This window comes from Cervus elaphus, chromosome 1, assembly GCF_910594005.1.
Source record: "Cervus elaphus chromosome 1, mCerEla1.1, whole genome shotgun sequence".
Classification (NCBI taxonomy): domain Eukaryota; kingdom Metazoa; phylum Chordata; class Mammalia; order Artiodactyla; family Cervidae; genus Cervus; species Cervus elaphus.
The window spans coordinates 21,332,760-21,359,093 of NC_057815.1; the positions used below are offsets into that span (position 1 = coordinate 21,332,760).

Genomic DNA, 26,334 nt, shown 5'->3' on the forward strand with positions numbered 1-26,334 from the left:
CAATACAAATAAATGGGCTGTGGGGAAAATGTTCACATTATTTTCTTCCTAATTTTTTTTCTCTTAAAATAGCAGTTCATTGTAGAAAAACCACGAAATGCATGCAAATAAAACATCTAAAATCCCACCTCCCAAAGATAATTGTTGTTAATAACTTGGACTTATATATCTAAGCTTTATCTATGTAAATATATCTAATATTTTTCAAAAGTGGCAAATGCTGTGCACACTGTCTTTAGCATAACAAGAATACTGTTCTGTCTTACCTGAGCGTGAGTGTTGCTCAGAGCTTGTGCTGTAGACGTCAGCCTGCCTCTCCGTTTCAGGCGTACCTTGACAAGTATTACACAAAAAAAGGAGGGCCCCAGATTGGGGAGATGGTTGCAAGAGGAGGCAATTCCACGGTTAAAAAGATTAAGGAGCTGCAGGCGTTCTTCGGCCTCCGAGTCACCGGGAAGTTAGACCGAGCTACCATGGACGTGATCAAGAGGCCTCGCTGCGGAGTTCCCGATGTGGCCGACTATCGCCTCTTCCCAGGTGAACCCAAATGGAAAAAAAATACTTTGACATACAGGTAATGAGATCGAGTCTTTCCAAATTCACAGAGAAACAGCCTCCCTCTCCTTCTTTTCTTTTAAAAATATCTTCCTTCTGATGTGTATAAAAATCATGACTCGCCCAAACCATAAGGGAGAATAACTTTTTTGGTCTACTCTTTAGACAATGGAGAATTCACAAGAAAACATGACCTCAAGATTGTCGTAATGAGTGGCCATTTTAGGTATGACAATTTTACCAGTTTAGAGACAACACATTTTTCCACAAAGTAAAAGAATCTTGTCTAAGATTAATAACCTGATGGTACCAACCAGTTTTCTTAAAACAATCTTCTAAATTAGAAGTAAGAAATTTATTATTAATTCCAGAAATAATTTATTTGCAATTTATTAAATGTCTGCCATAGGCATTCAGTTTTGGAGATAAAAGGTAAGTACATCATTTTCCCTCGCCTTTTGGGGAGAAATACAAGCAAATAGCCGCAGCTGCAGGTGAGAGATGGGAAACCACAAGTCCAAGCAGAGAGCTGCGGCAGCATGTGGAGGAGCTATCAGGTCTCCCAGGGATGGCCCGTGACATCCGCGCCTGACCCGAAGGCCACGCGGGAGCTGGCCGCCCCGAGGCCCCGGCTCCCCCGTTTCCGCCTCATCCTCCGCCGCTCCCACACGTGAGCCCAGCCCCCGGGGCCATCCTCCGGTTTCGTCCTGCCCCAGGGGGAACAAGGACTGTGCATCACCCAAGGGGACTCACGACCCCCGCTCTGTGCTCTGATGTCTCAGGCCTGCGCTCCAGCCCCGCAGTCCGCATCCATTTGCCGGCCCAGTGCTGGCTTCCTTCCCCGCTCGGTCCACCTCCGATAGACCAGCCGTGGTGCTTCCTAATTATTACGGTGCATTTTACTGTTATCGATGTTCAGGAGGTGAGTTAACAGCTCTTAACTGTGTGATGGAAGCTCATCTCTTCCCAACTTGACGTTCGCTGGTGGCAGGTTGGTTGCTGAAGAGTGTTTCCAATACTGTAATCAGCAAACCCTGCGAGGGGAGGGAGTAGCTACAGAACGAGCTGTTAAACTGTCCCAGCACTCCGGTGACTCCTTGTGACAGCTGACAGCCCAAACCCAAGCAGAGATCAGATGATTCCTCTAGGCCACTTGTTAGCTGCTATGAGCCTTTGCGTCCATAAGGTGGCACTCTAGATACAGCTTTAGTCTCTGCTTCAGTGTAAGAATGCCTCAAAGATCTTTCTTGGGGGGAAAAAAAAACACCTAAAAGAAACTGAACACCCACGAGATTACGAGGTAAGAAAGGAAATTTTTATATAAACTCATGAAGTCTTTCCCATCATCTCCTAAACTGTGTCATAGGAAGTTTTCCTAAACTGTGTACACTTTCCTAAACATTTCCTAAACTGTGTAAACATTTCCTAAACATTTCTGAGCACGTAGTTTGTGCTTACGTTTGTGCTAAATCACTTCAGTTGTGTCCGACTCCTTGCAACCCTATGGACTGTAGCCCGTCAGGTTCCTCTATCCATGGGATTCTCCAAGTGAGAATACTGGTTGCCACACCCTTCTCCGGGGGATCCTCTCCACCCAGGGATCAAACCCAGTTCTCTTTTGTCTCCTGCATTGGCTGGTGTGTTCTTGACCACTAGCGCCACCTGGGAAGCCATAGTCTGTGATTACACACAGCAAAGACCAGGGGATAGATCAAGCTAACTTGGGATTTGAAGTATAGTGTTCTTGTGGTAATAGTCTTTGGGCACTTCCCAAAACCCCTCAACACACCCACACTGACCATCCACTTCCTCCTGAACAATTCTCCTTCTCCTCCACTCCCCTTCTCCAAAAAAAAGGAACTAGAGGCTACCTTAGCACTCTGTGTAGCTACTGGATCTCAGAATAACTTCTTTTAACATAGCCCAGAGGACTGAAAGGACTTCCCTGTAGCTCAAACGGTAAAGAATCTGCCTGCGATGCAGGAGACCAGGATTCAATCCCTGGGTCAGGAAGATCCTTTGGAGGAAGGGAACGGCAATCCACTCCAGTGTTCTTGCCTGGAGATTTCCATGGACAGAGGAGCCTGGCGGGCTATAGTTCGTCGGGTTACAAAGAGTCGGACAGAACTGAACAACTAACACACACGCAGAGGACTGAAAGGGCTTCCCAGGTGGTGGCAGTGCTAAAGAAGCCTCCAGACAAAGCAGGTAGACGTAAGAGATGGGGGTTCAATCCCTAAGTCGGGAAGATCCCCTGGAGGAGGGCATGGCAACCCACTCCAGTATTCTTGCCTGGAGAATCCCATGGACAGAGGCGCCTGGTGGGCTACAGTCCATGGGGTCACACAGAGTCGGACACAACTGAAGTGACTTAGCATGCAGAGGACTGAAATAGATAAAATATACCCTAGTGCTTATGTGCATAAACTTTGGAGCCATAAAGAAGTGGGCTCAGTTCCTGACTAGTCATGAAACATAGGGTGATACTATCATCTCTGAAGGCGGCTGTGAGGGTTAGCGGGTGTACCACCTTGAAAAGTGCCCGGAACCGGGTCCAGCCCTTAGCGTGTGTTCCCAGAACGTCGGCTGTCATCACTGCTGCTGTATCGGTCTCTAGACCCTCTGGGTGAGGACCTCTGTCCATGTGCTCTTCCTTTCTGGTGCATCCCTTCTCCATGCCTGTTTTCTCCAGCCCAACACACACAGGCCACTATGTGGGGATGGATAACTTATCTACAATATGAGAGATGCTGACTATACATAGCCACGACAAATCACAGATTCATGTTATGCAGTGGGAGTGGCAAATTCGGAAAACACTAACTGGTCCCTTTAAGAGTCCCGGTTCCCATTCTGGACACTCTAGTTCCCTCCTCTTGGACCCAGTTCCTGGAGTGAGAGAGATCTTATTCCTTCCCTCTCAGTTGCTGGGTTTAGCTATTTCCCTTCCTCTCTGTGGGACATGGTCCCCTCCTCTGGGGCCTCCGAGACAACCACTGTTGATTTCTGGCTGAGACTGCACCACCTGCATCAGAATAGCATGGGACACTTGTTAAAATGCAGATTTCTTGATCACGCTTGTGTGTTTAACAAGTTTTCTGAATTGTTATCACAGGTCCTAAACTTTGAGAACAACTGAGTAGGCCCTAAAAAACACTAGCTTTTATTCATTAGTTCATCCATTTAGCAAGTGTTTGTTAAGCACCTAATATGGGCAAGGGCCAGGGCTAGAACCTGGAGAAGTAGACTGTGAGTCTGGCTCTCAAGGTGGGCATTTACAGAATTTGCTTCTAACTCTGCACCCACTATTGAACCTGAGCCCAAGGTCCCAGGTTGCAGTTCCTTTCTTTCGCCCTTCCTTTATGGCAGCTTAGAATCCCCAGCCCCTGTGTGCCAGAGTGGCACGTCCTAGAAAAACACCAACGGTCTCTACCCACTTATCCAAAATGCTCTATCCTTCTGTGCCTTGATGAAAGAAAGACTTGAGCTTTTTTCAGCCTAAGTAAGCATCCTTGTGACAAGCCACCACTTCCTCTTTAAGATGTACATTATTTTAAGAAAAAACATTCCCCCTTGGCCCTGGGGAAAACCTTCTTGTCTTTGAATAAGAATTTGCAAAACCTCAAAACCCTTTGTCTTTACTTTTTACAATTGAAACATTTTGGTCCCTTTAGGGGAAAAAGATCCCTTCTCAATTAAAACCACTTTAGGAAAAATGGACTTCTAGCTACTCATAAGTTACACAGGTATTATTCTTTCCAATTAGTGATGTATAATAACAACAAAAGTCAAACTGTTTCAGCGTCAGAAATCTCAAATTTTTTTTTCACCCCTTCATTTTTCTTATGTTAGCATGTTTCAGTAAGGTAATAAATATGAAAGCAAAATAATCATTATTTTTTAGAAAAATCTCTAAATTGTAGATTTATGTTTCACTATTTTTATTTTCAATATGAACTTGACGTAATTCTCACTTTCTTCACTTGGGAGCACTTGTTAAAAGGAAAATGTGTTGCTTCTGTATTGACAGAATATCCAAGTACACCCCTTCCATGACCCCTGCGGAAGTGGACAGAGCCATGGAGATGGCCCTGCGGGCCTGGAGCAGCGCCGTCCCTCTGAACTTTGTCAGAGTCAATGCGGGCGAAGCAGACATTATGATCTCTTTTGAAACCGGAGGTACTGTGGTACTTCCTGGATTTTGTCGATTAGTCCAGAGGAAAAATATTTCAATACTTTTCCTCATACAATGTTTAATCCATGTGAGCAGCACGCTCCTTCTCAGAGCTGTGAAGGGCAGAGGCCGAGATCATGGCAAAGTCACGGCCTTTATCTAGTCAGAACATAGAGCCGGGGAGTTGTCCACATGACTGAGCTACAGAACAGCCTCGGCATAATCCATTTTCGCCGTGGCATTGCCCCGTCAGGGACAAGTTCTGTCAGGTTTAGCTTCTTGATGGCTGGGAGACCCTCTGCCCTCACCCCATCCCCATGACGGTGTCCATCGCTCCCCTTCATGTTAGCTGAGGATCTGCCCCCTCTGAATCCTCTCTGAGGGTCAATCCCACAGAGCTCCTGAAGCTTTCCCGGGCAGCGGCGGTTAGGAGGGCGGCTGTCACTGCTGTCTGGCCCTCGCTTCAGACGCCTGTTGGTGGAGTTGCCAGGCCTGCCACCAGCCTGCACACTCCATCCCTCACTCGCCCCTGTTTCAGAGAAACAGGTCTAGTAGTAAATGAAGGAAAGGCCGTGTAAGTCCTTTCCCTCTCAGCTTTCTCAGAGTCAAGGTGAGTATCCCTGCCTCTTTCCCTCCACAGATAACCTTTCTAAGTGTCCTCTTTAAAGTCTTTATCCTAATTTTAATCTGACGTCACTGGGGAGAGACATGCGTAGAAGCTGGGAGAGAGGATCAAGCAAGTCCTGAGCTGGAGCCCTTGAGAGGTGGCCTTGGGGTGACCTGGCCCATGGTGGGTCTCGCCCCTCCCGCAGGGTCAAAGCTACCCCCAGGGAAGCGGCAGGGCGGTGTGGCTTGGGGCAGCTTTGGGGATGATGGAGTTAACATCTGGCTCTGTCTTGATCTTCCAAGCTGGTGCTCTGTTCCCTAAAACAAGCGGACTGGGCACTCTGCTGCCGTTTAACCAGGACCTCAGGGCATGTACTGATTAAACAACACTGCCCTGAAACTTGGGGAAGGGTACACCAGAACTTTGATTTGTTGGTTTTAAATAAAGCAAGGTATTCTCACCAAAATTCTGAAAATCTGTGAAATGTATTCTATAATATCCCTCATTTTATCCTTCCTCCTTTTTTATTATTTTGTAATGAACTTTTAAGTAAAATAGACACTAAAACAAAAGCCTATTAAGCTTTAAAAGCTGTAATTTTATAAATACTTCTGTTGCTTTCAAGAGTTTTATGCAAAATTTATAACAAGATTACAGAGAAATTTTCTTTCTTTTTTTGACACATCCTTAAATTACACTGGGCTGTACAAGCAGAAAGCACACGCTCGTCCAATTTACTATCATTGTCTCAGCCAGATCATATTTTTGTTTTGTTTTTTGTTAGCAATTTTTTGACATATACTTTATATATAAGTATATATAAGTTGTGTTAGTTTCAGTTGTACAGCAAAGTAATTCAGTTTTTTATATATATATTCTTTTTCAGATTTTTTTCCCTTATAGGTTATTATTACTAAACTATACTCAAAAATGTTGAGTATAGTTTCCTGTGCTATGCAGTAGTTCATTCTCAGTTACCTATTTTATACATAGTAATGTGTATACGTTAATCCTAAACTCCTAATTTGTTCCCCCCTCACTGCCACCCCCTAAATAATACGTTGAAAGCACTTGGCCAACATGCTCACAGTCCAGTGAGTGGACAAGATGGTGGCTGAATAACCATCTGCCTTTCTCCTTTTGTGATCTGCAGCATGGTCATAGTCTACAGTAGGCCTTGTGCCAATTAATAGTGCAACAAATACAATAACAAAAGAACATTTTTAAAAATTTGTAATGCTTACTATCTTTAAAATACAAAATATCACTTTTATTATTTTAATAGATCACTCATTGGCATGTGAGATTTCTTCTATAAAAAAATGAATATTGAAAAGTAAATCTATTTGTATGAGAAATGTCATATTTTTGTCATACTCAAAAATGTCATACCCAAAAATGTCATACTCAAAAAGTTGTCCATTCCCTGTGATGTTATGTACCCCTCAAAATTTGCTAGAAAGACTAAATCCTGTTGGCATTTCTCCCCATATGTCTAGATCACGGGGATTCCTATCCATTCGATGGGCCTCGAGGGACTCTAGCCCATGCATTTGCACCTGGAGAAGGCCTGGGAGGAGATACACATTTCGACAATGCTGAGAAGTGGACTATGGGAACGAATGGTATATATGCACAATTCACCATAACCTGGAAAATATTGTACCTTCTTCTGGGCCTCCATCATGAAACCTTGAGGTTCAACGTCCCAAGCCACCCTTTAACTAGGGAGGCTGGCTAGGAAAAACAAGTAAGCCAAAAATCCAAAAGGGAACACCATAAGGGAAAAGATCCATCCTCAATTGTGCTGTAGATTTGTCTGATCTCTGGTTCACAGGGTATAATCTCGAGAAACAGCAACCCCCTACTCAACACACAGCAGTATTTTTCTTCAACTATGTAGTATTTTTTGTTTCTTACTTGTACTTGGAAATAGGTCACATTCAGAAATGACCTGAGAAGAATTAGTACTTTACTGAGAAGTGCCATGGGGATGGGTTAAAATTTCTAGAACATCATGCATGTCATCTGGAAACCTCCAGTGTGAAACATGGGTGGATAAAAGAGAGCAGACAGGGAACCAGTGAAGCATGCATGGACTAAATCTAGGTGTTACTGCCACTGTTAGTGCTAAAGTCCTTCTTTACGGAGCACCATTGACCATGAACAAAATGAATGGATTTACATTTCCATCGTCCCCTAACCGAAGCCCCTCCTAGCCAAGGGGAGACGAACTAGGCTAAAGTCAGCAAAGCTAAGTGCCAGAACACCCTACCAACATTATCATAACCCAGTTCTGAAAAGAAAATGAACAAACTGATTTGGCATAAATTCTCCTGTGAAGACAGGAAATAGTGAAAATAAAACTCTGTGTTGATGCTGTCTTTTCCTCTCTCACATCATCTAGGTTTCAATTTATTCACCGTTGCTGCTCATGAGTTTGGCCATGCACTGGGCCTGGCCCATTCCACAGACCCATCAGCACTGATGTACCCAACTTATAAGTATCAGAATCCCTATGGGTTCCATCTCCCCAAGGATGACGTGAAGGGGATCCAGGCACTGTACGGTACAATTGATGCACTTCTTTGACTACAGACCCTGAAAGTGACAGGCATTTGGTCTCACAGCAAAGTGTACTCTGCCAGACATTAACCTGCATAGGTGAAGATTAAGCTAGAAACCCTTAGGTTTCTAGAACCTAAGAATAGCTTAGAAACCCTAAGCTATCCCCTCTTAGGAAGAACTTACTTACCATATATGAGTATTGCTTTTTTTTGTAAGATGAATATTTAAATTTTACATCTTTCCTCCGAGCATATTGGTCCCTCAATGGCCATAGAAAATACAATCATTTGTGTGTATTTTGAGTGTTGATCAGGGGTTAGATATTGGAAGAGGATGGATTTTTTTTACAGTTCACACATATAGTGTTTATTCATTTGCAAATAAGTGACCTTATCTCAGGGCTTCCCTGGTGGCTCAGACAATAAAGAATCTGTGGGAGATCCAGGTTTGAGCCCTGGATCAGGAAGATCCTCTGGAGAAGAGAATGGACCTTATCTTCCTAAAAATAGTAATAACGATGGCAATAACTGTACCATTGAGTCATATAGCTGATCTGCAGTTTACAAATCATGTTCGTATGAGTCATCACATACCATCCTCATCACCAGCCTGAGGGATGTAAAATGTTTTGTGCCTTTTATAGTTGAGAAAGCTGAGGCTCAAAGACAGTAACTATCCCAAAATATCCAAAATTATCTGAAATGTTACCATTCTTTTAAAGGTGATATAGGATTATTAGGAACTTTATATCCCACTTTCATAAACATAAAGACAAGTCCATTAATCCATGAGAAGAAATCTTGAAACATCACTAGACCTTGACATTTTGTTTGTTTGATGGGTAAAAAGCTGAAGAATCTAGGACGCTGCCTTTCCTGTAAGCCTCAGAACCTGCTCATTCAGCCTTTACTTGTAGGCACTCCTGCTCTTCCTCTCAGCCTAGAGAAGGGGCTACAGAACCCAGCTCCTCCTGCCTTCCCGCATCTGGCCTGTCCATCTGTTGTAGACGTAGGTACACACAGCTGCAGTCAGATCTCACCTGAGGCACATAAAAGACAAATTTCATCCCAAGAAGCGTTCAGCCAGCTGTATCCCTTCAGAGGGGAGTCTATGCCAGTTCTGCTTCTCTCTTGAGTGACAGGAAAAAAAAAACTGCGTATCTCTCCATATAATAAGCTAGGGCTCCAGTGTAAAACCCTTCCTGTGGCCATCAAGGAATGCGTGCTCAGTCACTAAGTTATGTCCGACTCTTTGTGACCCCATGGACTGTGGCCTCTGTCCACGGAATTCTCCAATTGAGAATACCGGAGTGGGTAATCATGCTCTTCTCCTGTGACCCCAAGAAGAACCCACTCCAGATCTGTGCCTACCCTTTATGGGTCTTTGTGCCCTGGGGCATCACCGCCATTCTGACAGCCACTGTTCCTCAGCCAAGAGATGAAGTTTATGTTTTGACAAGGCTGTTTTTCTGCAAGTGAACAAAGTACAGAAACATGGTTTTATATCACCGAGAAGCACAAGCCTCACCTACTGCTAACCACCTTACCACCCTGAGCTTCAGCAGAGTGCTGGGAGGATTAGTAAGTGTTCAAAAAACGGCAGTGTGTTTCTGATCTGACCAGTTTCCACTTTCTGATCTTTTCCCAAAGCCTCACCCCAACCTCTGATCTTCATCCTATTGCTGACCTTTCTCCACCCGGGTCTTACCCACCTCACCCCCTGGCCTCACTCCTTCCCTGATACCCAGCTATGGTAACAAGACTCGATTCAGCAGAGGGACCTCCCAGGAGCAGTGACTTAGGCAGCCCCAGCTCACTCCTCTGTAGTTGGCAGACTGTTCCTGAGGACTGTCTCAGGAAAACTCAACAGCATTTCCCCCAAGGGCCAGGTCCTGTGTTCCGAGAGGATCTACCAGAAGGTGCCTTTAAATGGTAAACACCTCCATGGTACTTCTTCCAAGAGGATCTACCAGAAGATGCCATTAAATGGTAGACACCTCCATGGTACTTCAGGGCCCCAAGAATTTGCTCAGCCTCTCCTGGACACGTAAGAAAAGGCTTATGCACAGGGCAGGATACCCAGAAGCTGTTCAAAAATAAGAAGAAAACACACAAGAAAGATATAATCTTATTGAAAACAAGAGTACTAAATAACAAACAAACAAACAAAAAACACAGAGGAAATTTTCAAAATAGATTCCTAATTTGAAACACCCATGGCTATCAAAGAAATTTGCTTAATAATAAAATAATAGTCATTTTTTGGAACTTTTGTTATATGTCAAACACTCCACTAAGTGCTTTTCAGGCATTATTTAATTCTCACAGAAACCTTCTGAGGTAGGTACCTTTATTACTGCTGCTACTGCTAAGTCACTCCAGTCGCGTCGGTACCTTTATTGCCTTCCCCCATTTTACTATGAGGAAACGGAGGCTTAGAGAGATTGAATTATTCATCTGAATCACACGAGTCCTCCCTCGTAGCTCAGTTGGTAAAGAATCTGCCTGCAATGCAGGTGACCTGGGTTCGATTACTGGGTTGGGAAGATCCCCTGGAGAATGAAATGGCAACCCACTCCAGTACTCTTGCCTGGAGAATCCCATGGACCAAGGAGCCTAGCAGGCTACAGTCCATGGGGTTGCCACAGTCAGACGCGACTTAGCGACTGAACCACCATCATAGGAGTGAGCAACTAATGAAGCCAGGATTCAAACCCAGGTCCTCATGTCATTGACCTTGTAATATACAATGGAAGTGGGTCCCTGGAGCAGAAGTGTACAGACTGCATTCCTGGTACCATTTTGACCAAGTCACTTTGAACCCTAGGACCTCGGAGAGCATTCCCAGGGAAGCCCACCGCGCCCCATGGGCCCCCTCATAATCCGTCCATCCCCGACCTCTGTGACTCCAACTTATCCTTCGATGCTGTGACGATGCTGGGGAAGGAGCTTCTGCTCTTCAGGGACCGGTAAGCCTGACACGTGCCCCCAGCTCTCACCAGGCCTCAGCCGCGTGCCCAGGCACACGTTGTTGGAGACGACCTTGTTGCTGCCGTGGGTGACGATCATGCCGAAGTGCTGTCCTGTGTGACAGTCGGATGGGAGGCAGGAGTCTTTGGGGAGACACAGAATCGCTGAAACTACTGTTTGTGGGGTACCTACGATGCTCTTGCCACTGGGCTGTTTTCTGTATAAGTCCAGTATTTCTTCTAATCCTTTTCACTGTGAAGCAGTGTTAGAATCCCAAATTTACAGATGAGGACAGAAGCTCAAGAGAACACAAAATTTTACAAGGTAACACAGTTGTATTAAGTGACTGAGTTATGACATCAGCCCAGATTTATCTGATTTCTACTTTATTCACCTCTGTATCCCTACTGAGAGCCCATAGTATATTCTCAATAAATATTTGTTAAAGAGGGTTGGGTAGGTGGAAAGATGGACAGATAGGTTGTTGCATGGGTGGATGGATTCACGGATGGATAATCAGGTGCATAGATAGATGGGTGGAGAGTTCTAAACTTAGTATTCTTCCTAAACCCCTGTTTCTCAAGGCCTCTTGACTTTTTTTTTTTTTTTTTAATTAGTTGGAGGCTAATTACTTTACAATATTGTAGTGGGTTTTGTCATACATTGACATGAATCAGCCATGGATTTACATGTATTCCCCATCCCAATCCCCCTCCCACCTCCCTCTCTACCCGATCCCTCTGGGTCTTCCCAGTGCACCAGGCCTGAGCACTTGTCTCATGCATCCAACCTGGGCTGGTGATCTGTTTCACCATAGATAATATACATGTTTCGATGCTGTTCTCTCGAAACATCCCACCCTCGCCTTCTCCCACAGAGTCCAAAAGTCTGTTCTGTACATCTGTGTCTCTTTTTCTGTTGTGCATATAGGGTTATCATTACCATCTTTCTAAATTCCATATATATGTGTTAGTATGCTGTATTGGTCTTTATCTTTCTGGCTTACTTCACTCTGTATAATGGGCTCCAGTTTCATCTATCTCATTAGAACTGATTCAAATGAATTCTTTTTAACGGCTGAGTAATATTCCATGGTGTATATGTACCACAGCTTCCTTATCCATTCATCTGCTGATGGGCATCTAGGTTGCTTCCATGTCCTGGCTATTATAAACAGTGCTGCGATGAACATTGGGGTGCACGTGTCTCTTTCAGATCTGGTTTCCTCGGTGTGTATGCCCAGAAGTGGTATTACTGGGTCAGATGGCAGGCCTCTTGACTTTTCAACTGCCAGCTGTCAGAAAGCACAGAAGGAGAGGGAATATTGGTGACTTCTTGTTTTACTACAGCTATAGCTACTAGAAGAATACCCTGAGGTTTGAGTTTCTATTATTGTCATTTTAGGAATGTTTCTTTTGGGCTTATTAATTGAAGTTTCAGTAGTTCTGTGAGTTATAAAAAACAATGTGATGGCATTGGTGTTTGACTTTAATGGCATTGGAGACTGAGTAATTTATGATACTGGAGATGCTGGATTTTTAGTGAAGATACTATAGGAGTAGCTGCAGATATAGCTATGACTAGTGGTGGTTGGTGGTTGATCTTTAGTTATGTGCTGCCAAAGTGAGCACAGCTGATCTTTATTTTTTAGTATTTTTGTTGTTATGGAGATAATCATGGAAATTAAGTAGATGTAAGTTTAATATTAGTGTAATAAGGGAAAAGGAGAAAATTAAAACTTTTTGTTTTGAAATTAATGTGGAAGTTTTTGAAGATAGGAAGTAGACTTTGATAATACATTTTTCTAGCCAAATTAAGTGTAATAATAATGATGCTGACTTTTGGCTTGCTGAAAGGTGGATGGATGGTGATAGGCAGTGACTGATAACTGGAAAAATCTGAAGAGGTTGGAAAATTCATACAGGTGTTTCCCTGGGGACTCAGTCAGTAAAGAAACCTACAATGCAGGCAATCTGGATTTGATCCCTGGGTCAGGAAGATCCCCTGGAGAAGGGACTGGCAACCCACTCCAGTTTTCTTGCTTGGAGAATCCCATGGACAAAGAAGCCTGGTGGTCTACTGTCTAGGGGGTCCCAAAGAGTCAAATACGACTGAGCAACTAACACATTAAGGGGAATTAATTTTTAGGTTTTGCGTTATAAAGTTAAATTCAAGTACTGGAATAAAACCTGAGAGAGTTACTGCAAAGCTGCTCATTTTAAGTAGTAGGGCAGAGTTATATATCAATAGTTGTTGGAGTAATCTTGTTGGAAAACGCTTCTGATTAAAAGATGTTTAATAGAATCAATTAGGAGAGGATTATTTTCATTTATCAAAATTAGAGTCAAAAAACGAGGTTCCCCTAGACACATGAAGAAAAATAATTTGAATACTTTGGGCAGCTGCTAAGAAAGTGGCAGTGACTCTTATTAATCAGGTGCAGGCATTAGTACACAATGTGTTAGCAATTTTGATAATTCAATCTTTGGAGAAAAATCCTTTAAGGGAAGGCCTATCTATGAGCTGTAGGCTTCTGATAGTAAGTGAGGTTGAAATAAAGAATAAAGCTTTAAATAAGCTGCCCATTTGAAAGGTGTCTTGTTTATAGCTATGAAGAATAGACCCAGAGAATATAAATAATATGGATTTTTAAAATGTATGTGTGCAGACATGGAAGAATGCTAAGTATGGTTGACTAATATCAATGATAACTATTACTAGGCCTAAATGGCTTGAAGTAGAGGAGAGAGCAATCTGCTTCACGAGAATAGTTGGTGTGGGTAATAACACCTGAACAGATGTCAGTGTTTTGGATAGTTTTATTCTTTTCTATCACTGGTAAAAACAAATTAATAAAAGCTCCAGCCATTGTGCTTGAATGAGGCTGAGGGCCATGGTAGACAAGGCCAAGCTGGAGGGATTCTCCAGCCACAGCTGGAAGCCCCATGAGTAGAAGCGGACAGTGACTAAGGTTAAGCGTGAAGATTTGTTGGAAAGCTCATGAATTAAAGTTGCATTGTTCCTATTCCCCTCCCATGGTGCTGTCTCTGGGAACATGGCTACCAGTTCCTCTGTAATCACTTCTCTCCTTGGACAAAAAGAAACCTCCCAACTCCCACCCCCACTCCTACCTTTACTGGGGACAGAACTCAACCACATCAGAATAGGCAGAGGTAGCTCAGGCATAAGCATGTGTGACATGACTTATTCTTTTTCTTCATTGGAAAAGTGTGTGTTGAACTCATGTAGGGTGCTAACCCCGTCACAGTAACTGGGGCTGTAAAGACAGATCAACAGTCCCCTGGCTTTTGCACACCTCAAAATGAAGGAAAGAAAGATCCAAAGAGCACTGCCATCTCGCTGTGTGCTGTGGGTGTATTTAGTCAGACAGAGAAAGGGGTCTGGTGTCTCTTTCTTTAAAAACACACTAATTCCCTCAGCCTCACCCTCATGACCTTATCAAGCCCTAATCACCTCCTACTGGTCCCATCACACTGGGGGTTATGATGAATTATGGGAGGACACAGACATTCAGTCCATAACAGAGTAATCATATTGTTAAACATGTTATTGAATATCCTTCCAGACTTTTTCTCTGAGTAGAGATTTATCATAAATATGGGAGGGAGACAGGGATATCCACAAAAGTAAGACTTTGTAATGTGCTGGATGTGCTGATTTGCAAACTTTTTCACTCAATTATCTCTCATTTTTTCCATGTCAGTGAACTTTAATTTTCATCTTTATTTAATATATGTGTATATTATCCCAGTGTACAGATCTTTACTTATTTACTTATCCCTACTTACTTAACCTGTCCCAAACTAATGAACATCTGGATTGTTTCCACTTTTTAAAAAGTTAGAAACAGCTGAACTAAATCTTCAACAATGGATGGGCATCTACTTTTCAAAGCAAGTAAGAGGAAAACCCAGAAATCTAGGCTTTAGCCTTAGGCTAAGTTGGTTCGAATTCTGGTTATGCTTCCTACTGATCAGGTGACACTGGGCAAGTCGTGTGTCAAACTTGTGAGGGCTTAATAAAAGGCAGTTACTGTATTTAGGAAGGGGAACAAAAACTATGTACAATGGATTAAGGCTTGGAAACAACCAGAGGTATTTTTAATTGTTACCTGTTTCGATTGATTTTTTTCCCTAAGACTTGCTGATTATTTACTTTGTTTTTATTATTTATTAGCAAAAAGTAAACCAAAGTGGAATCAGTAGGCATTGAACCAGGAGTGATAGGCAAGGTGCAGAGCAGGAGAGCCCCAGACACCGTGCAAGGTAACGTCGGCTCCATCTGAGGGAATGAACTCGTCAGACTCTGTGCCATCCTGATGAGTGGGTGTGCCCCAGTGCAACAAGTAGCTTCTTCTTTTGGTATTATCAGTGGTTGTGACAGAGGCAAAGGGACAGTGAAGTCAAAGACAGCCCTTTCACACAATCATATTTTCTTTAAAAACTAAAAGAAACACTTTTTAAACTTCTATTTATCACACTATGAGCATTCAACAATTGCTAACAACTAATGGGAGATAATATATCCTTTGATGAAATACCAAATGTAAATGAAATGTAAATACTGACGGTGGTAAGAGAATAGAAAGAGAAGCATAGATATAAGGGGCATTTAGAAGGGAGTAAGCAGGGAAGAAAGATGGCTGATTAACTTTTTCCTGCTCAGCCATCACCTTCTCATCTTCTTCCGCTCAGGATCTGAGGAGCTATTATGGTAAGGGCAGGTAATTCCAAAGAACTAGGAAGAGCTAGAAGGAGGACGGGGAGCCAAGAGTGGTACCCTTCCAGCACTGGAGCTGCCACTAACCCACCATGGGACCTTGAACTTCTCTTCCTCCTTTGCAAAATCAGGTGTTGCCTGATATTTGTCGTGACTTCAATGTGTTCAGTACTCGGTGCTAAGCATTTTGTTATCAACTCCTTACACAGCCCTGTAAGGTATGAATTAGACATAGAAAAGACGGACAACTTGTTCACACTCACAGGGCTGGTCATGTTTTAAGCTGGGGCCCACACCCACAGTCCTGTGCCAGAGGCTGTGCTCCTGAGCACCCTGCCCTGCTGCCTCGTAGGTGCCGTGCAGAGCTGGACTCGCATGGCGCTGATCCCCTATCGTCACCAAAAGTCCCCAAGGGCTTGCTAAACCTGGACAAAGAACAAAGAATTCTTTCAGCCACAGCCATCATGGCAACCTGGGGGCCATATGAAAGCATTCCCAGCCTGTTCTCTCCCACCCGCCAGCCTGGAATTCCCCATCACTAACAATAATCTGTTGATGAGACATTTCAGGCTGTGGAGGTAATAACCGCACAGTTTGTTTCCAAAGCATGATGGAATGCAGTGCCTTTTAAAGTCACTGTGAGACTGCTACATATTCTCCACAGTGTATAAATGGATATGGGTACATTCAAATGTTCTGTTTGAAGAGAAACTTCAGCTACACACACACACACACACATATGTAATTCACACAGATTTACTTTTTATAATAAATTACAAAATATTAAGGTTATCTCAGATTTCCTTGAAATGACTGGAACAACAGTCATACCCAAATGATATTTGTATGCCTTCTATTATTCTGGGTTTTACATGATGCAGTTTTAATGATAAGATCAAGAATATGTCTATCAGCTTCAGATCTCAGAAGAATAATAGCATTTCACATGTAGAATAGGCATAAAGTTGATCATGTCCAAATCCTTCATTTTGGAGTCTGCTGACACCCAGAGCAGAGTCTCCTATCACTCACCTAGAAAACCTCGTAGCTGTGCAGTGGAACTGTGAAGAGAATGCTGGATTTTGACTTGAATGAATGAATGCCTTCTGACTGGAATGCATTTGCATGAGTGAGAAAAGCACTTTGGGGTGGCTCCTCTGTCCCTGGGCCCTGGGCCTGCAGGTTGGGTGAAGAGCCACAGGGAGGAGGAGGTTCTTAAGTATCTAGGTCCCCAAAAATGTCTGCTAGGCTTCTGCATGTGCTGTTTTATTCTCAAATTAGAGTTCTTTATTTTAAAACATCTGTAAATCCCTGACTGATTGACTAATTGTCACATTCTGAAAGATGTTATGTACCATATATAGTAATGGAAAGAAAAATATGTTTCAGGGTCACTCATGTAGGGACTGAAGAGAAGGACGAATGTAAGAGGCATCTTGAAAAAGTCACCAGCAGGACCTTGACACTGATCTGATGAGAACAATGGAAAAGGAGAGTCAAAAGTAGCAGCATCACTCACTTAGATAAGAAAATCAAAAAGATTTAGATGCATCAAGAAAAAGTCAATTTTAGATAAACTCTTATAATATTATTAATTATAAAATCTGACATTTCATGATCCTTTATGATGTGCAATGTTATCCTAAGCATTTTATAGGTATCTGCTCCTTTAATCCACACTCTTTTTCCCAGCTAGAGTTTTAACCTAGGTCTACTTGACATCAGAGACAGAATGGCTATAATGGAACCCCAGATAAATCAGGGAAAAGAGGATTGTCTTTTTTTTTAAGTGATCAGTAGTGGACAATGCTGCTGAGGTCACCAGGTTGAAAACTGAAGAACAGGACTTCAGTCCAGGATGATGAAGGACTATAGTTTTAGCAGCACAGCTGGGGCTTCCCTGGTGGCTCAGTGGTAAAGAACCCGCCTGCTAATGCAGGAGATGTGGGTTCGATCCCTGCATGGGAAGGATCCCTTGGAGAAGGAAATGGAAACCCACTCCATTATTTTGGCCTGAGGAAATCCCATGGACAGAGAAACCTGGAAGGCTACAGTCCGTGGAGTCGAAAAGAGTCAGACACAACTTAGCGACTAAACAACAAGAAGGAATGAACCTAGATCCTAAGGAATGAAAAGGCAAAGGGTAATGGCGGGCTTCCCAGGTGGCACTAGTAGTAAAGAACCCCCTGCCAGTGCAAGAGGCATAAGAGATGAGGGTTTGATCATCCCTGGGTCAGGAAGACTCCCTGGAGGATGGCCTGGCAACCCACTCCAGTATTCTTGCCTGGAGAATCCCATGGTCAGAGGAGCCTGGAGCGCTACAGTCCCTAGGGTCGCAAAGAGTCAGACACAACTGAAGCGACTTAGCATACATGCACAAAGAGTGATGGTATAGATCATTCATTTTCAAATTATTCATTTGAAAATCTTATTAATAACAAGGAGTTAAGACAATAACTGGAAGAGGCAGCAGAGTCAAATGAGGATTTTTCAGTTTGAGAAATACCTGGGAACATTTGAAAGCATAAAAAGGAGCCGTTGCGGAGAAAGAAATGCAAAGCTCTATCAGAAGGAAAGACAATAAAATCAGCACCCTCTCCTATTATTAATAGGTGAGTCCATTGGAACCTAGCATTTTCCAGATTTTCATGGGCTTGAGGAAAGCGTGCACAACTGAAAAGGAAGTCTTCCTCCTTCAGTCTCCCTGAGGATATTTCTTTTCTGGCTCTAAGATTGCATCACTGAAAGTCAACACATGGCATTGTATTTACTTAGATTGATTCTCTGTTATATATTATGAATTCAGACAAAGAGGCAGAAGGTGTACAAAGATTGCTGATTCACTGTCGTTTCTTCTGAAACCCCTCCTTCTGACTAAGGACGGGGTTCTTTACATCTTCATAGGTTGTGGCTTAAAATATGGATCTCCATAGGCTCCAAAGATGGATATATACACTTAATTTAAGGACACAATGAATAGTTTTCACTGTTTTAACCACTATCTACATGTAGGATTTTAATTTTATAAGCTTTGTTTTTCTTGGTTTCAGTGAGATGGATGATGCATGTCTGATTCTTGGCCTCTTAAACCTCCTGATATAAACAGCCCTGGATAGTGAGCTCCCCGCAAATGAATGCCTTCTTGACCAATGATGTGACTGTTTGTATTTCAAAGTTTCCACTGACAAAATTTTATATTAATGAGAAAAATGTACAAGAAAATTTAGTTCTATTGATAAACTCTAGGTTTTACATAATTAATAAGTTTGTAGGGTAACAACATGTCTCTTTAAAGTATTTACAAATAATTGTAAGAGTGTAGCAGTCCAGAGTTTATAAAACACTTTGATATGCATTGTCTCAATTGATCCTTTGAAATGTTAGCAGTTATTATTATTATTTTCATTCTTATTTGACAAGAAGAAATTTAGCCTCAGAAAAATTAAGTGACTCATACAAGGTCACACATCCAATAACAAAATAAGGTCTCAAGTACCCGTTGCTTCTTTCACTGCACCACAGTGCCCATTCTCAGGGAAGAGAAGCATCAATTCAACCCAGCATCAAAAGACTGAAAGAAGAAAGACACTCCCTTCTCCTGAAACTAGGACACAGAGTGACAGAGAAGAGTCAAGGAAAGTCAGGGGTGAAGAGAATGGAAAATGAAAGGACCTATTCACTCTTGCTGAATTACAGTCAGCAAAGAGGTAACCGTGTCTCCTAGAAAGGAAAGACCAAGAGGATCAGTCAAGCAGGTGGGGAATGAAGACAGTGGGGTGCAACAAGAACAACAAAAAAAGGTAAAAAGCTTAACAGACTTCAATCAAGCCTTAGATGTGCCAGGATTTGCTAATCCTGAGAATACATAGATGAATAATATACAACCCTGCCGCAGGGAGCTCACAGGACTGGCAGCGAGCGTCAGGAATGTTACCGCTGACTTCTGCTCAAACCTGATGACTTAGATGCTGTTCTTTAGTAAAGAGAGTATGAAAACTGATGATTAGATAAGTTCTACACAACCGTGACATCTATCTATCTAGTCAACAAATATTTATTGAGCTTAACTATGTTCCAGATACAGCTTTGGTTCCTGGCTAAACAATGCAGTCAAATATCTATCAGCAAGTCTTTAATATCAATAGACTCCATTGTTTTGCCCTCCTTACCTAAGATCAGATTACAGACTATTAATATGATCTGTTTATTTCACTACCATTTTCAAAATATCCTGCAATTGTTCTTTTTTTTTTTTTTTAATTGAAGTACAGTGGGTTTCCCTGGTGGCTCAGTAGAAAAGAATCTACCTGCAATGCAGGAGAAGCAGGAGACGGGGGTTCTTTCCCTGAATTAAGAAGATACCCTGGGCCAGGAAATGGCAACGCAGTATTCTTGCCAGGAAAATCGCATAGACAGAGGAGCCTGGTGGGTTGCAGTCCATAGCATTGCAGAGTCAGACACAGCTGAACGCACATAGTTGATTTACAGTTGTGTTAGTTTAAGGAATACAGCAGTGTGATTCAGTTATACATGCATATATTTTTTCAGATTCTTTTCTCTTATAGATTTTTATAAAATACTGAGTATAGCTCCCTGCGCTATACAATAGGTCTTTGTTGATTATCCATTTTATATATAGTAGTGTGTATATGTTAATCAAAAACTCTTATCCTTCTCTCCCTTTCCCCTTGGTAACCATAAATTTGTTTGCTATATCTAATTCTTTTTGTATGTAAGTTCACTTGCATCAGTCTTTAAAGATTCCACATATAAGCTATATCATATGATATTTGTCTTTGTCTGGCTTACTTCACTTAGTATGATAATCTCTAGGTTCATCCATGTAGCTACAAATGGCATTACTTCATTTGTTTTATGGATGAGTAATGTTCCATTATATACCTATATATGTGTATGTATATATAGATATAGATATAGACATATATATATATATCCCATCTTCCATAACCATTCATCTGTTGATAGATGCTTATGTTGCTTCCATGTCTTCGCTTTTGTAAATAGTGCCACAGTGAATATCAAAGTGCATGTATTATTTCAAATTGGTTTTCTCCAGATATACACCCAGGAGTGGAATTGCAGGATTATATATAGCTCTAATTTTAGTTTTTTAAGGAACCTCCTTATTGTTCTCTATAGGGACTGTACCAATATACATTCCCAGCAACCGTATAGGATGGTTCCCTTTTTCCCACACCCTCTCTATTGTTTAGACGTTTTGATGCTGACTGTTCTGACTGGTGTGAAGTGATACCTCATTGTAGTTTTGATTTACATTTCTCTAATATTATTAATGATGGTGAGCATTTTTTGTTTGCCTTTTGGCCATCTGTACATCTTCTTTGGAGAAATGTCTGTTTAAATCCTTTGCCCATTTTTTGGTTGGATTGTTTGTCTTTGCAAATATTTTCTCCCATTCTGTAGGTTCTCTTTTTATTTTGTTTATGATTTTCTTTGCTGTGCAAAAGCTTTTATGTTTAATTAGATCCTGTATGTTTACTTTTTTATTTCTATGACTATAGGAGATAGATTCAAAAAGGTATTGCTGTAATTTATGTCAAAGAATACTCTAGCTATGTTTTCCTCTACAAATTTTATAGTATCTAGTCTTACAGTTAGGTCTTTAATCCATTTTTAGTTTATTTTTGTGTGTGATATTAGAGAGTTATTCTACTTTCATTCTTTTAGATGTTGCTGTCCAGTTTTCCCAGCACCACTTATTGAAGAAACTGTGTTTTCTCCATTGTATATTCTTGCCACCTTTGTCATAGATTAATTGACCATAGGTGCATGGGTTTATTTCTGCTCTTTTTTTTTTTTTTTTGTGGTATCTTTTTCTGGTTTTGGTATCAAGGTGATGGTTGCCTCATAAAATGAATTTGGGAGTGTTCCTTCCTCTGCAATTTTTTGGAGGAGTTTCAGAAAGTAGGTGTTAACTCTTCTCTAAATGTGCAGTAGAATTTGCCTGTGAAGTCATTTGGTGCTGGGCTTTTGTTTTTTGGGAGTTTTTAAATCACAGACTCAATTTCAATATTTGTAATTCATCTATTCATTTTTTTAATTTCTTCCTGGTTTAGCTTTATGAGATTTCTAAGCTTTATAAGATTTCTTTCTAAGAATTTGTCCATTTCTTCTTGGTTGTCCATTTTATCAGCATATAATTGCTTGTAGTAGTTTTTTATGGTCTTTAATATTTCCATGGTATTGGTTGTAACTTCTCCTTTTTCATATCTAATTTTATTAATTTGGGCCCTCTTCCTTTTTCTCATGATGAGTTCTAGATAAAGATTTATAAATTGTGTTTATTTTGTCAAAGAACCAGCTTTTAGTTTTATTGATCTTTTCTATGTTTTCTTTGTCTCCATTTCATTTATTCAATATTTCTGCTCTGATCTTTATGATTTCTTCCCTTCTACAAACTTTGGGTTTTGTTTGTCCTTCTTTCTCTAGTTGCTTTAGGTATAGGGTTAAGTTGTTTATTTGAGGTTTTTCTTGTTTCCTGGGGTAAGCTTGTGTCACTATAAATTTCCCTCTTGGAATTGCTTTTGCTGCATCCCACAGGGTTTTGATCATTGCGTTTCACTTTCTTTTGTCTCTAGGTATTTTGTTTTATTTCCTCTTTGATTGCTTCAGTGATCCATTAGTTGTTTAGTAGCATATTTTTTAGCCTTGATGTATTTGTGCTTTTTTGCACAAATCTTGAAATTGATTTCTAATCTCATAGTACTGTGAATGAAAAAAGTGCTTTATATCAGTGGTCCCCAACCTTTTTGGCCCCAGGGACTAGTTTTGTGGAAGACAGTTTTTCCATGGACAGGGCAGGTGGGGGGTGGGCATGGTTCAGGTGGTAATGTGAATGATGGAAAGCAATGGGGAATGGCAGATGAAGGTTCACTCACTTTTCTGCCACTCACTTCCTGCTGTGTGGTCCACTTCCTAACAGGCCACAGACCAGTACCTGTCCTCAGCCTGGGGGTTGGAAACCTGCTTTATATGATTCAATCTATATAAGTTTACTGAAGCTTGCTTTGTGGCCTAGCATGTGATCTATCCTGGAGAATGCTCCATGTGCACTTAAAAAGAATGAATATTCCACTGCTTTCAGATGGAATGTTCTATAAATATCAATTAAGTTAATCTGGTTTAATTCATCATTTAAGCCTTGTGTTTCCTTATTGATTTCTGCCTGGATGATCTGCCCATTTATGTAAGTAGGGTGTTAAAGTCCCCTGCTATTATTGTGTTACTGTCAATATCTCCTTGTATGTCTCCTTTTATGTCTGTTAACAGGTGCTCCCATGCTGTTGTTGTTCTTTAGTCACTAAGTCATGTCCAACTCTTTTGTGACCCCATGGACTGTAGCCCACCAGGCTCCTTTCTCCATGGGATTTTCCAGGCAAGAACACTGGAGCAGAATGACACTTCCCTCTCCAGGGGATCTTCCTGGCCCAAGAGTTGAACCTGCATCTCCTGCTTGGCAGGTGGATTCTTTGCTCTGAGCCCCCTGGGAAGTTTATGTCGGGTGCATGTGTGCCTGTGTCCTAAGTCACTTCATTCATGTCTGACTCTTTGCACCCCTATGTACTGTAACCCACCAGGCTCTTCTTTCCATGGCTTCTCCAGGGAAGAATACTGGAGTGGGTTGCCATGCCCTCCTCTAGGGTCTTTTTCCCAACCCAGGGATCAAACCCACATCTCTTACATCTCTTGCATTGGCAGGTGAGTTCTTTACCACTAGTGCCACATCTACAATTGCTGTATCTTCTTCTTGGATTGATCCCTTGATCATTATGTAGTGTCTTCTTTGTCTCCTGTAACACTTTATCATTTTTTAAAATAATTTTTATGGGACTATAGTTGCTTTACGATGTTGTGTTGGTTTCTACCACACAGAAACCAGTGACTCAGTTATACATATACATATATCCCCTCTTTTTGGGTTTTCCTCCATTTAGGTCACCGCAGAGCACTGAGCTGTACTGGAGGTTCTCATTAGTCATCTGTTTCATACATAATAGTGTATATATGTCAATCTCCATCTCCCAACCCATCCCACCTCTCATTCCTCCCTTAGTGCCCATACATTTGTTCTCTACATCTGTGTTTCTATTCCCACTATGCAGATAAGATCATCTATACCATTTTTCTAGATTCCACATATATGCTTTAATATACTATATTTGTTTTTCTCTTTCTAACTTACTTCACTCTGTATGACAGCCTCTAGGTCCATCCACATCTCTACAAATGACCCAATTTCATTCCCTTTTATGATTAAGTAATATTCTATTGTCTATATGTACCACATCTTCTTTATCCATTCCTCTGTTGGTGGACATTTAGGTTGCTTCCATGTCATGGCCATTATAAATAGTGCCACAATGAACATTGAGGTGCACGTGTCTTTTTGAAACATGGCTTTTTCAAGGTTTATGCCCAGTAGTGGGATTGCTGGGTCATATGGTAGTTCTATTTTTAGTTATTTAAGGAGCCTCCATACTGTTCTCCATAGTCACTTTATCAATTTATATTCTGACCATCAGTGCAAGAGGGTTCCAATAGTCTTTATCCTAGTCTATTTTGTCTTGGGTTTCCTTGGTGACTCAGTAAAGAGGTAAAGAATCTGCCTGCCAATGGAAGAGACATGCATTTGATCCCTTGGTCAGGACTATCCCCTGGAGAAGGAAATGGCAACCCATTTCAGTATTCTTGCCTGGAAGATCCACTGGACAGAGGAACCTGGAAGGTTACAGTCCAGGGGGTTGCAAGAGTTGGACTTGACTTAGTGACTGAACAGCAACAACAACGTTTTGTCTTATATGAGTACTACTACTCCAGCTTTCTTTTGATTTCCATTTGCATGGAATATCTTTCCATTCCCATCAGTTCTTCTTTTCTAACAATTTTATAGATTTTCTTTTTTTGCCTTATACTTTAAATCTACTCACAGGTATATTAGGAGGTTAATTGTTATACCTTTTTTGGTCAATTTTAATGTATTTATTATTGTAATCTATAGGTCTAAGTTTGTAAATCTTCTGAATATGTGTCTTATCACTTTATTACCCACAAGATATAATTTTTCTTCATTAATATAAAACTTTTAATGAGTAAAGATTCTTTTGGAATTTGTGATACTTTACATAAGTATCACATATACATAGTGCTTATTAGTTATTAGTATTTATCATGTATACATTCTAATATGTCATAACAGTGTTTAAGCCAAGGTTTCTTGACTTTGGCACTACTGATATTTTGAGCCAGACAAGTCTATGCCATGCTGGGCTATCCAGTGCATTGGTAAATAAAATGATATCCCTGGTTTTCACTAGACTCCAAAAGCATTACCCACTCCTAGCTGTGACAACCAAAACTATCACCACTCATTAAAAAATGTCTTCCATGTCACAAAATTATTCTTGGTTTAGAATGATACTTTACATCAATTTAATCCTCACAATACCCACAATATCCTAAGTCAAGTAAGTAATATAAGATTCTATCACCTGTGAACAGTTCTAAAAGTACATTTTGGTTTGCCTAAACTCTTAGCCATTGCACTTTACTACCCCTCATATTGAGTCATCTGGGACATCAATAACATGCAACTTAAAGAATTGGTTTAATTTGCCTAGAGTCACTTGATTTTTAAATGAGAATTTAAAAACTCCCACGTGATTTTTAAATGAGAAATGAAAGATAATACATCCCAGCTCTAGAGTACCCAAGAAGAGAAAGCAGCTGGAAGTTAACCTCATCAGAGATGTAATTCAGAAAAAGCCTGATTATTAGACAATGTGTCTGCTTATCCTCCTTCCCACTTTCCTCATGCTCATTATTTTAATTGCCTGAAAGGCACACTTTGTGCCTTAGAGAAAATCTAGCACAGTGACTTGAGCAGAATCAGCATTTTGGAATTACATATTGTGTTGAATTAATTGGAAAATGCTTTTTGGATTCTTCATGGGTTCCCAGTGAATCCATTTTTTGGCCTCCTTATCAAAGATGAAATTATGAGCTTTTGACTTAATCTGTTTTTCTATATTTATTACCTGATTCTTCTGGATACCCAAACAAGTGCTCACTTTGTGATGGTGAAGAGAAGGAAGTGGGGAAAGCAGTTCTTCTGGCCTCCAGAAAAGGCCAGATCTCATTGGGTAAGCGGTCAAGTTATAAACAGAGGAAAACCAGAGGTCACAAGGCTGAGAAGGAGCAAGTAGAGAAATTAGGGGGTATGATGAAAATCAAGGCAGCTGGAATTTAATTGACTCTGTCTGGCCTTAGCCACTCACTGACATTGGAGCCTCCCAGTCTTTCTGGGTCTAAGTTTTCTATCTGTTAATACATACAGTGTAAATATATAATTTCCTTGATAGTCTACTCTGTACCAATCTTTATCTAATTCAGACAACCTGAGAATACACTGGGCTACACCTAATGGAATGATGGTGGTGGTTTAGTTGCTCAATTATGTCCAACTCTTGAGACCGGATGGACTGTAGGCTGCCAGGTTCCTCTGTCCATAGGCTTTCCCAGGCAAGAATACTGGGTGGGCTGACATTTCCTTCTCCAGGGGATCTTCCTTCTCCAGGGACTGAACCCATGTTTCCTGCATTGCAGGCAGATTCTTTACTGCTGAGCCACCAGGGGCTTCCCACACCTAATAGAAGATTTTGGCCTAATTCTTACATATAACT

At 41.3% G+C, this 26,334-nt stretch overlaps 1 protein-coding gene across 1 annotated transcript in view; it reads left to right on the top strand.

Moving 5' to 3' along the window:
* Positions 1-26,334, top strand: part of MMP20 (matrix metallopeptidase 20) — a 57,902-nt gene that overhangs the window by 7,352 nt on the left and 24,216 nt on the right. The window contains exons 2-6 of the mRNA XM_043912095.1: positions 327-574; positions 4,586-4,734; positions 6,836-6,961; positions 7,744-7,905; positions 10,731-10,872. Coding sequence (XP_043768030.1) covers positions 327-574; positions 4,586-4,734; positions 6,836-6,961; positions 7,744-7,905; positions 10,731-10,872 — 827 coding nt within the window. The remainder of the gene's footprint in view (positions 1-326; positions 575-4,585; positions 4,735-6,835; positions 6,962-7,743; positions 7,906-10,730; positions 10,873-26,334) is intronic.